The sequence below is a fragment of the Chelonoidis abingdonii genome, chromosome 25 (assembly GCF_003597395.2).
Source record: "Chelonoidis abingdonii isolate Lonesome George chromosome 25, CheloAbing_2.0, whole genome shotgun sequence".
Taxonomy (NCBI): domain Eukaryota; kingdom Metazoa; phylum Chordata; order Testudines; family Testudinidae; genus Chelonoidis; species Chelonoidis abingdonii.
Genome location: NC_133793.1, coordinates 16,290,509 through 16,303,291, shown reverse-complemented (window position 1 = coordinate 16,303,291; position 12,783 = coordinate 16,290,509). Strand labels below are relative to the sequence as shown.

Genomic DNA, 12,783 nt, shown 5'->3' with positions numbered 1-12,783 from the left:
GTTGTTAGGGGGAGAAGGAACTGAGCAGAAATATTCAGATATGTGTCAGCCTCACTATCTTCTACTGAAGCGGTTCTACTTTGAATACACACAGAGTTATCTGAGCACTGGCTCCAGGTGACAGCTCTACCCAGCAGGCTACAGAGTCATTCTCATGCCTGCTTTTGCTTTCTCTGATCCACACCAGCATATCCCACACTCCAGTGGCTATGAGAAAGACGGCAGAACCCTCTTCAAATTCCTTTTCCTCATCGGGCAGAGGGGAGACTTGAACCAGGGGTCTTCCACATCCCAGATGAGTACCCTAACCACTGGGCCTCTCCCCATCCCCCAAACCCTGTCCCCCCATTTTGTGTGAAGTTAGGCATGCCCTGTGCATGCCTACCACAGTGGGCCTTGCAGGCAAGTTAGGCGCAGGAGCACCTATCTTCCGCTGGTTCATGCATTACACAGGAGCTTAGGTGTCTGGGTGCCCAAAGTGAAGCAGCAGTGCACATGTCCAGCAGCAGAAACACAGGCGCCTAGGGAACTTTTGCTGCAAAAACTTAGGCTCCAAGTAAGTTTAGGCACCTCCAGTGCTCAGTGGCAGCTGAGGTGGGTCTTGTGAATACCACCAGTACCTAAATTTGGGACTTACTGTCACTGTGCATCCAAGTTTGGTGCTGTATTGGGTACATCCCTGCTGCCCTCTGCTAAGGATGTTTTCATCTCTGGGCCATGGAAGTAAAACATGTTGGCAGGAGACATGAGCTGTTTTTGACGCGATCCCTAGGAACAGCCACTCGATGTCACTATTGCTCAACCCAAACACAACCCAAGCAGGACTTTCCTAGTACAAGCTCTAGGCTATTTGAATATTAATATTCTCGGTTTCTCAGGTTCTCTGTGTGCCAGGCTACATGAAGAAAATTAGTCTCTTTGCTAGCCCATGTTTGCTGACTCTCTGTGGTTAGTTCCCAGAAATTTCACAGACACCTGCCTGAACTGACTGACTACAGGTTTCCTGGACTTCTTTTCCACTAGGTTCAGATGAGGACACCCTGTTTCTCACCTGATCAAATGGATGTTAATTGAAACAGCATTTCATTTAATGCTGCTATCCACCAGCCAGTCAGAGCAGGTGGAGAGCTAAGCAGAGCGAAAGGTCAGGTCAGATCACTCCTGACCACACCAGGTGGGTTGTCACAGCTAGACGGGACCAAACAATAAGAAGCCGCTCTGATCCATGGATAAAGGACCCCAGTTCAGGTTACTGTGAGTTGTGGGCTCTGATCTGTTTGTGAGTATTCAGCAACTGTCAGGTGCTGTGAAAAAGGGCAGGCATTTTAGCACAGATGATTATTCATACTGAAAAGTGCATCATTGGCTCTTCTGCTATTTAAAAAGTTTCAGCTGTCCAGTCAGAAAGCAGAAACATTACCATGTCACTTAGATGACCAGTCACACAATATGTGTAGTGAACAGTCAAAGTGGATAGTTCACAACCACGAGGCTGACCATTACACGGTGAGACACGAGGGGTAACAAATGTGTTAGCTGAAATCAGGATCTGGCTGTGGATTATTTGCTAATCCTGAAAGGAGCTAAATTCATTACAAGTATTATTCTAAATAAATAGTTCAACCAGCTCCAGTCCTGAAAGGGAAAACGTTCCACAGGCAGATCTAGGAGTTAGTTATTTCCTTGCTACGGGCAAGCTTAGAACTGGCAGACAGTGATGGCCAAAGCGCACCCCGTTCTTAGCTTCCAGTCCCTAGGAATCTTCACGCTGGGCTCTTTGGTTTCCTGGCAGAGACAGAATAATAGATAGGCACTGACAGTATCTGGTGAGCACAGCACGGTCAGCAGTACACTAGGGTGAAGCTAATCCATTTCCATATGGTGGAGTAGTCCACATTTGCCACACAGGAACTATCTGAATGAGTGAAATTTGGGGGAGCCCAAGTGGATTTTGCTGTGCCCCCCTGACATGTTCCCACTGTGCAGAAAGAAAGTTTCAAACTCAGTCAAAGGCCAGAGCGTTTCACAAGAGAAATTTGATCCTCTGAATTCAGTGGGCCAGAGAATGGCAGAGGGAAAAGCTGGAAGGGCATTTTATGACAATGGTCTGGGCAGTGACACATATCAGTGGACACCTAGAGCATATGGGCTTGATTTGCCACTCTGTATTGCTCGACTGAATTCAGTGGAATTACACCAGGGTAAAATTAGTGTGAAAGAGCAGAGGATCGGACCCAGAGTCTCCTTTTATGTAAGAGGAAAAGTCCTCTATTTATCCGTCCCATAAATAGAAATAAACCCACAGACCAGAAATAAACACAGCCAGTTTTAGGAATAGATGGCAAAGAGCATGCAGAGAGTCTTCCTAGAATAGCTCATTGCAATTGGAAATGGATGAGCAATTGGATGGGCCAGCCCTTGAATGGTTCTGTGCTGATCTCCCTCTAAGAGAAGAGAAAGACAGTCTCTGACTACACAGAAAAATGCTCTTTCCAGCTCACTACCCTGCCAGCAATGGAAGCTACATGATTGTGAGAAAATCTGGGATGTGGGATGGAGCTATGATCTTTAAATTTCATATGGAGGCAAGTGTTAAAACTTCTCTGCATCCTTCCTCCTCTCTCAATCCCTCTTCCATCCATCTGTCCATCCCCCAGCACTTACAGGATCGTACATGATTTCCTAGCCCTTTGCAAGGATGCTAGATTCTGCATTTCTGAGCCTCGGGTCTCTTTAGTCAGGATGCAGAATGCGTTAAACTTGGGCAAAAGCCCAGGAATTGTTTTCTTTTACCAAAGGAAAAAACCCCTCAGTTGTTCAGACACCAAGGCTTCCCATTTTCACCTTTACACATTCTTTCCCTGTCCCCTTTACACAAACACACATGGGAGGAAGCGGAGACTGTATATTTTTTGTAATTCTAAAATTACATGGATTGTCTGCATAATGCAATAACGCCCAGACAGCTCCACATTCCAGCCAGCAGCAGTGCAGCCAACATCAATAAATGGAGGAGGATTCCATTCGGAAAGCTAATGGATTCCTACCCCTGTGCTTTCCTGAGTCTAGGCAGGTCCTTTCTCTCGCTGAGCTTAGCAGGTGTCCAGGAACTGTGTGCTCATTCACAAACAGGCATGGACACATGATTTAATGAGAGGAGAAGAGGCCTCCCAGCTGACACTCACTCCAAACGTCTGCTAAGCATTCTCCCAGGTGACCTCTGGGGGAAAGGGAGATTTTTAGCAGGGTTTTTGGTTTAATGGTATTTTTTTAAAAAAGGCAGAGACAAATGCAGCCTTCTCGTCTGCTTAGCGTGTTCCTTTTCCTAAGCAGAATAGTCCTTTCAGCTTGCAGCCTTGAATGGCTTTAGAACAGCCCCCACACTGTGCTGCTCATTACTATTAACCCTCTATGATCAGAGCAATGAATGACTGAATGAAATAATTACTGAAAGCATTCCCTTGAATCTCTGAATTGAGCTCTTGCAGTTCTGGCCTTTGCAGACTACAATTATCTGCTGCACAAATAGGATTTCTGATTTGCAGGTTTTTAAAAGCTTCACACAATTAATATGATTCATTAGTTCTAATTTACTATAATGAAAAGGTTTAAAATAATCCTTGTGCTTTCAGAGCGTCGTGCAACCAAAATTTCAGTAGCAACTGTCTGCTCTGCTATCAGACTTGGATCTGAGTAAGAATCACCTACAGGTAGAATAACAGCAGTGGGAGATTTTAAGAAGCCATCAGCTAATCAATTATTCTAAGTGAGTTAACAGACTGAAGGAGACCTCCAGCAATCTGACACTGGAGCAGACTTCCGCAGGCTAACCCCGCACTAACACTTTTCCCCTGGGACAATCATTAGCAAATCCTAGACTGTTTTTTTTTTTCCTGGACCTGCTCCCCCACTCTGAACTCTGGCAAAGCCCCCACCAAACAAAGAAGCCTCAGCATGAACGAAAGGCTGCTTTTAAGAGCCGGACAAAAGCCTAAAGCATAGTCAGATTTAAAGGAAAGAAAAGCATCCGTTTCAGCAATGTAACCTGCACCAGCAGCAAGAGAATAAAAAGCCATTGTGTTTCCTCTGCCTATAGACCACCTTGGTACAGGGGGGAACCAGTAGCTTCCCTCCTTAGGAGTAACAGGGTTTTGTTTCACTTTAAACCACATTAACAAACCTCATCACATTTATTAAAATGATTCTCTCAAAAAACCTCTTAAAATGCTCCCTCCCCTCACTGCTTGCCACTTATCTGCCTGGACGTAGGTCTCCAATCACAGGCGGAACTCGTGATCCCTGGGGAATTGAGTCCTCTGTGTATGTAGAGAGACTGAATCTGATCCTTGGTACCCCCGTGTCAACCCACTGAAACTAGTGGAGTTACAATGGATTTACACCTGTGTAACTGGGATCGGAGTCTGGCACACAAGGTGTAGAGTGGTTGAGTGCCTTGTGCATGGGATGCGGAGCTAGGAACCTCTAATCCTAATTGTGATGCCTTCTTTCTGTGTGGCCTGGTGAAGGTCATGGACACGCCTACTCTCAAGGGTGCTGTGATTCACGAAGGTCTGTGCAGAGCTTTGAGCCACGTCCTACAGAGCTAGACTCCTCTGCACTAAACGTTTGCCCCATGAAAATACCTGTACAGTGACAATTTAACAAAGTCAACCAGTTCCCTATGAACATACAGAGACATGAATGTGGTATCCTGAGTGCTAGTTTAAAAATGAGCAGACATGAATTTAAACCATTGTACAGTATGTATTATCAGCGTTGGCAGATTCCTCAGGATGGGCCTACTTCTGTTCTAAAACATCACGGGAGCCAGTGGAATTCACACTGGTGTAAATTCAATCCAGGGCCTTATTAAAATGGTATCTTCACCAAACACAGAAGACTTCAGCCCACATCCCTGCAAGGGTGAGGGTGGCCTGGTGCCCAAACACCCGAAGTCCAGTTACTGCAGGTGTGGGGAGGTGACGGGTCATCACTTGCGCCAGCCCCTGCTCAGCTGGGGCTGACTTCTACCTGCGACAGGCGGCTGCAGCTCACAGCCCTGGCAAAGCAGGTGCGCCCCTCCTGACCCGGGAGGGGCTGATGGGGGAGAGGGGAAAAGAGCAGTGGATGGGGCGGAGCCTTGTGGGAGGAGGCGGGGCAGGGCCTCAGTGGGGAACAGGTGGGGCAGGGGAGATTCTGGCATGCTGGCTGGAGTATCTGGTTTTTAAATATTACCAAGTTGGCAACCCTAATTAAAATTCATGTGGTGCCTCTGTGAAGACTGAGTTCCCCAGAGGATTCAATTTCTAGATTTTCCAGTGACAGCTTCTGACTTTGAGTAAATTTCCAGGCCTGACAGAGTATTGACCACCATGAGCCTGCTGCAAACTGAACTCTGCTGGTTTAGGGAAGTGACTCAGCAAGTTGTAAAGGGGGTGCAAATCCCTTCCAGGGTCCCTGGGGAATGGCACCTGGATAGTCTGGTGACTGGCATTCTAAAAATACATGGAGGGAGGGATGTGTGGCAGGAGGAGGAGGATTAAGTTACAGCCAGCTAAGGCCACTTTACTCCTGAATGGGGTTTTAATGGTCTTTAACTTACACGCCTTGAGTTGATTCGCCATAACTTTCCTGAGTGTCCCTGTGTAGACATGGCCTAAGGATGGGTTACCTGCAAGGGTTACCTACCTAGGTTACCTAAGGGAGAGCTTTAGCCTGGACATTCATGAGACGTACACTGCAAATAGCTGCAGTCTTTCCGGAACTTTAATCCATGCGGGTATGTTCAAGGGGTTGGACTAGATGACCCTATGATTCTATGAGTGGGACACGCCACACAAAGCAGGAACGGGGGTAGACTGCAAGGTTCTATCTTCAGGGAACAACTCCTGTCTCCAGCACAAACTTGTGGAGGAATGTGCTCAGTGCCTGTTCATTACCTATGAAATGGGAAGCATCGCATGTGACACTCTCTGTGCCCCGGGAACCCACCCTCTTCCCAATAAAGCTTCTGAGGGACTTGACTTTTGGGGAGCTCAGTGGGGATAAGCATTATTTGTTGTTCCTGAGTAGTTAACATTCCACTGGCTCACGGCAACATCTCCAGAGCTTGTTCAGTTGACCAGGGCTTAGTAAAAATAACAGTAGCACCATGTGTTTTATAAGGCTCAAGTTAAGCCATTGTCAACAAACCCTTGTGGGCTGTGGCCAGGCCGGGGGAATCAGACTGGCTCAGGCTGGGAGGGGGCATTAGAAGGGGAAGAAGAAATGCTAAACGCAGTGGCAAGAGCTGCTCTGGTGATGGAAGTTAGTGGGTGGGCAGCAGGAAGAGGTCAGCGGTGTCCCATCAGCTCTGCAAAGCTGTGAATGGAAAACCTCATGCTGACCTAGCAGACTGTACTGAAGCTCTGTGCTCCATCGGGGCAAACCCCACAGTGAAAGGGAGATGCGTATGATTCCCCCCCACCTCTGTATTTAAAATATATTTACTGTCTATACAAATGACTCACTGACAACAATCCCAAGATCCCACCAGCACTCCGAGACATCTGCCATCCCTGAAGGCTTCCTCACACTCATCCCTGCACTGAGCCTCCAGCCCAGGATACTGAGAGCCTCACTAAAGGAAACGGAAAAACAATCATAAAAACATCTAACGGCTCCCAAAGAGTTTGTAATCTAACCCTCAGCAGCTGTCGGAGCTCAGCCTCCATCACTTGGGTAAAATATCCCTCATTAGCTCTCACAGCTAAGTACACGTTAGACATATTGCTCCCCTCTTGGAGATCTCTCGCCTTGCCCCCGACATTTCAGAGCTGTCACAGTACAGGTAGGAGAAGGGTTTAGGGGGAAACGGTGTGTAAAGCCATGGGAGCGCCATTTGCAGTGGGCAGGGGGATACATCTGCCCCTGAGCGGTTGGAGGCCCGGGGGGATGGGGGAGTTGGGTCCTGCCCCCAGGGGGTGGGAGGCCCTGGAGAGGTGGGTCCTACCTCTGGGAGGCCTGGAGGAGTTGGGTCCTGCCCCCAGGGGGTGGGAGGCCCTGGAGAGGTGGGTCCTACCTCTGGGGTCCCGGATGGATGGGTCCTACACTAGGCAGGTCCCCGGGAGGGGCTGGGTGCTGCCCCCAGAGGAGGTGATGGAGAATGAGCCCACACTCACCTGCAGCTGTGGCTCCTGTCCCTCAGTCTTGACTCAGCTCCCTCTCCAGGACACTCAGGTTTGGCACATACACCCTTCTGTCATGACGGAGGGGTGTCTGGGCCAAATTTGAATGAGCGGAGTTGTGACCCCACGTGCCAGGTCACAACACCCAGAGTGGGCAGCTGGGCCCGGTCGCAGGAACAAGAGCTGCTGCTGCTGCGAGGTGAGTTTATTAAAATCAGGGACACAAAGAGAAGTCCCTGGCAAACCTCACAGTATCCGTGACATTTTCATCACCACGACAAATCTGCAGCCCTACTCATGCTTCAAACAGAAGGCCATAGTTTTCAGGGCTGCAGCCAGCTGCTCTGATGCTCCTTAGACACACAGGGAAGAAACCCGCTTACTGGGCCGATGTCAGTGAAACTCAGCTACAGACCATGGAGCAAGGAAGATACTGCTGTACTAATGAAGCTTAGGTGGTTCAGAGGAACACGAGAGGCTCTTGAATTCACAAGCCCTTTACAGAGGGTGTGTGTGTGCACGCAGGAGAAATAACTAAGCACAGGATTGAGGGTAAATAGATTTTTTAAATATATAGAGTAACCCACCTGATATCTGACAACACCATGACGTTTTAAGTACTTTCTGATTGTCTGCTTCACTGCTGAGAGATGCCCTCGATGCTGTCATTCCTGGCTCAGATTGTGCCCCCTGGATACATACATGGAAGGGACCCTCTCCTTGCATGCAAATCTCCATCTCCCCTGCAGTAAGGGGAATCGCCCACCCCCGGGGCACTCACCCTCTCCCATCCTGACCTTGCAGAGGATGTGTAGGCTACACAGGAGAACAGGGTCAGCTGGCGGTGGGATCAGGAGATGCTCATCATGCTCCCTCCCGCACCCTGGGGATCCACCTGAACAAAGCCCTAGGCTGTATTTTTCCCTTGGAGGCTCATGGAGGTAGTCACAAGGAGGCTGTGGGAACCATGCTACATGGGGGCCACCATGGGTCACAGCCAGCATGAATCCCGGGGGGACTTCAGATTTGGAGGTAGGCCACACATGCTTTTCCACTGGAGCAAAATTGATGCCTCTGATGGGATGATGTGGGCAAGGGGATACTCATGGAGATTTCCTCCCCTGGAGCCCCTTCCATGAGGAAGGGATAATCTGGATCATACGATTGGATATTTAAAGAGTGCACCTCACAAAGGTTCTCACATCAGGCTTCACATGCTATATTCACAGGGGTCACTTCACCCAGCAGCATGATGCAGCTACAGGAAGTCACACTTTGATCTGGGCAAACCTTCTGGCCTTGCACTCCACGGCCCATGAGCAGAGCACCTTCTGTTTAGCAGTGCAGAATACTCTAGCCAGCTGAAGTTGTGAGGGGAATTTAAGGTTGTGACACCCTGGCACCCCCTTATTCACTATTGTCATATAATTAGGATATGTTTTCTACAAAGTGCGCCTTGTGAGGTAACTTTCTAAAAGTCTCGACCTGCTAGACATTAATATCTCATTGGATTGTATGTGCTTTCGTTGTATGTGAAGTTATGAAGTTTGGCTACGTATGGGCTACTGAAACATCTTGTGAGACTGAAAACACCCACAAGCAGCCTTTTAGGTACAACAGTAAAAAGACCAAACAATGTTAATAGCTTACTCAGGAAATGCACACAAGCACCAGGATCACTCCAGGAACTGTGTACAGCAGAAACCTCTCAGAGACAGCACTACACAATGGGAACTGTTTGGCCCAGGTCACAGCAAAAGAGCTTTCCAGTAGTGGGAAGAAGATATAAAAGGGGGAAATGACATCAAGATGGTACCTCATTCTCCCTACAGCAGCACACCTGGAATCACCTGAGGAACAAAGAGTGAACTGGGGGAAGTGATGGTCCCAGGCTAAAGGGATTTCTAGCCTGTGTATGAAAACCTGGGAAACTCAAGCTGCAAAGCAGAGGCAACTTGTGCCTTATGAATCTGACAGCCTGTTTATCATTCAGGGTGAGAATTTGCTAATTCATATCCTGCCTATCTAGTATGTTAAGATCATTTTGTGTTTTTGTTTATTTACTAGGTAAGCTGCTTTGATCTGTTTGCTATCCCTTATAATCTTTTTGTAGTTAATAAACTTATTTTACATTTTAATCCAAACCAGTATGTGTTTGATTGAGGTGTCTGGGGAAAATCTCAGCTTGGTTACCACAAGTGTGTATTGTTCTCTTCACATTGAGGGAGCAGCGGACTGGGTGTTAAACCCACATACCGGCCAGATTTGACCAGGGCAGGACAGTGCTGCTCTGGAGTCCTAGGCTGGAAGGCTGGTGGCTAGAGAGCCTGCATGTAACTTCAGCTGGGTGTGTCCCTACCTGTGTGAATGCTGGTGAAAGTGCAAGCTTGGAGGGCTTTGCAACTTGTCACAGCAGTACAGTGTGAGAGGGAGCCATGCTGGTGGGCCAGGGGGCTCATTGGTACCCCAGTTCCAGGTAGCACCTGGGGGAACCCGTCACAAGTCAGCCAGGCTACTGCTCCTTAACACCTCTGCTCTTCTGAAAAACATTGGAGGGTCTTACATGGCCAGAGAGCAGGACATTTATTTATGTCTCATCCAAGAGATTGACTTTGCAGCAGCCAAGTGCCCCCTTGCACTATCTCACTTGTATAGCCCCACAGTGTGCACAGACACTGTCCTGCGGCACTGACTCAGTACTCACTTCCAATGAGCATAGGAAGCACAATACTGAATCAGTGTTCATCTGTGCCTGTGCCCTGTCTCTGACTGTGGCTAGCACCACAGAGTTCCAAGGAAGGCACAAATCCCACCCCCACAGGCAGATGTGGGACAATCTACACCCCCTTCCCCCATGAACAGTTTCCCCCCCAGCACGGCACTGCAGCCGAATCAGGTCTAGTCAGCCAAAGCTCCCTTCCAGCAGTGCCCAGGGTACCTGGAGCACCTGGATGCTCCATTCATGTGAATGGACATTCTGCTATCTAAATACCATGCGCTTTCCAAGCAGCAGTGGGAGAGCCCCACGGTTTAGAGAATCTGTACCTTCTTCAGCTTCCAGCTCCACCAGTGAAGACACCAACACGCCCATCTCCTGACATTTTTTGCTGTGGGCCTTTGACTTCATATGTTTAGTCAGATTCCCTGAAAGGAAACAGAACACACACCTTGATCAATAGTCTGTTTCTTTCCCCTGGCAAGGGGATGAGGAACAAGCTGACAACTTCACTTAGACCTAGCTGCGGGTTCAGTTTAAGGTGCTCTCTCAGCAGAAGGCTTTATCCCAGGCAGGCAGCCAGCCTGCAGCACAAGAATAGATTTTCTGTTTAATTGCTTCACTGCTGGCTGGGATGAGAGAGAGGAGGTGCCAAACCTGAGACTTCAGAGTAACAGGGCCATCATGCAACCTAGAACAGCTGGAGGGCACATACTTTGCACGGATACTCCCCAGCATGCACACTGCTGCAAAGTTACAGCACCAAAAAGGAGCAGGAAAAATAGGAAAGGACAGGTGATCCCTTAGTATAACAGCTCAGCCCAGCAACCTATCTGAGCTGGTCCCAGCACATAGTAGGCAGCACCGTTAACAGGGATCAAGGAGGGGCGGAGACATGAAAACGGGTCCAGGGAGGAAGCTGAAGGAAAAAAACAAGAGTAAAAAAATCCAGCTGAAGTATGTTGGGCTTTGTCTGCCTGTGATTTAACATTTGGATACAACTGTAAGTAATAGCAGAGCTGCCTGGGAAACAGAATTTCCATTCAGGAAAAAAAAAATGTCAAGAGGGGTTGCTGGAAGCAAGGGATCCCAGGGAGCTGGGCAGCCCAGCAGGAATACTGCGAGCTGGTAGGAAACCATGCAGGACAGCCTGCCTAGCTGCTACTTTCCACTGAAAATTTCAACAAATCAACCTGTTTGCGTGGAACATTTCGCTTCCATCAAGCCAGCATTTTCCAATGGAAAATTGCTTTGTCAGAAGATTTCCCATCAGTTCGAGTAATTAGCCAAGGTAACTGATTAACTGACAAGGAGTATGAGAACTGTAAAGCAGAGAGATGCGCATGTGCTGAAACTGCCTGAGAAGAAGCTGAGCAGTAAAGAAAGGTGAACACTTCTCATATGACCCCCAAGTGTCTCAGCTGGGAGGGCTGCTGGGATGTTCTGGCATGTGCTGAACGGCCAAGCAAGGAGTCACTTACCCCAAAACATGACACTTCACAGACTAAAGCGCTAAACCATTTTTGCACTGGTGCTTAGTGGTGAGAAATATGATTAAGAAAAAGTATATTGAGGCTGAGTATCAGGAGAAGTGAACAGTGAGATCTGTTAGGCTGTGGGGTATCCTCTGCAGGGACATGGTCACACTGCAACATTTATAACAAGCCTGGAGAAAGTGCTACAAGATATGCTGTAGGCACAGCTACAAAAGAATGGCAAAGGAATGGAGTAGATGGCCTTATAGGTCTTTTCTGTAATTATTTTCTATAATTCTCCAAAAACCACAACTGTCTCTCCCAGCAGGCTAATGGAGCAGTTTTTATTCCTACTTATAGAAAAGGGAAACCTAGCGGTGTGTGGAACATGGATCTGGGAAAGAGGAGAAGAGCAAGAGAAATGATGGGAGGAGTAAAGAAGAAAATTGTCCCTCTTTTCTCTTCTTTACCCTTCTCCCTTCTCCTCTCTCCTCTGCGGACTGAGCAAACCTTTTCATGTTCTCTGTATGTATAAATATCTTCTGTCTGTGTGTTCCATTCTATGCATCTAAAGAAGTGGGCTGTAGCCCAAGAAAGCTCATGCTGAAATAAATTTGTTAGTCTCTAAGGTGCCACAAGGACTCCTGTTCTTTTTGCGGATACAGACTAATACGGCTGCTACTCTGAAACTTGATAAGAAGAAGAAATGTATGCCCTTGCTGCAACTCCTTCAACAGTCGGTGAGTTCCCAGCATGACTCAAGCGTATCTAGCTGAGCTCTCCAACTTCATCATAACAAGATGACATGGCACAGGCTTTCCTGCTGGCCAGAGCCTGCAATGCCAAGGACTTGGAGTTCAGGATAAGAAGGGATTGTGTAATTTGACCCATTCTAACTAATTATAACAAAATGTCAACAGTGACAACATTCCTCAGTAAATGAAACCCTGCTGCTACCTTCAGTAAATTATTGCAGCTCACCCCAGCTGACACAAATGACCCATCTATGCTCAATTACCATCGCAATAACCCTAATCTGATTCCTTCTGGTGAAACTTTACACAGGAAATGAAGCAGCTTAAATGTACTGTGTGCTCAGAGGTTTGTGAGTTATGCTGCAGCGTGAGGTACCCCGGGAATTCTACTGCAACGCTAACCCCAGGCTGGGAGGAAGAGCTAGACTAAAGAGGCCTGCTGAGCTTTTCCCTTCTACCATGCTCCCCTCACTGGCTCACAAAATGATTCCCTATGGTGCATATGCTGTACTACAGGGACCTCGACCTTTGTCCAACGAAGAGTCACAATGACTGTTAGCCAGGAGTTGCACTGCATTCACATCAGATGGAGCAGAGTGCAGCCTCTCTAGCTTTAATACGGAGGTGCAGCCAAGGGAGAAAAGGTCCATGGAGAGAAACCACTTCTCAGA

At 48.0% G+C, this 12,783-nt stretch overlaps 1 protein-coding gene across 9 annotated transcripts in view; it reads right to left on the bottom strand.

Moving 5' to 3' along the window:
* Nucleotides 1–12,783, bottom strand: part of HIVEP3 (HIVEP zinc finger 3) — a 443,901-nt gene that overhangs the window by 13,430 nt on the left and 417,688 nt on the right. For all 9 annotated transcript variants that reach the window (XM_032764058.2, XM_032764060.2, XM_032764061.2 and 6 more), the window contains one exon: nucleotides 10,212–10,310. In XM_032764058.2, coding sequence (XP_032619949.1) covers nucleotides 10,212–10,310 — 99 coding nt within the window. The remainder of the gene's footprint in view (nucleotides 1–10,211; nucleotides 10,311–12,783) is intronic.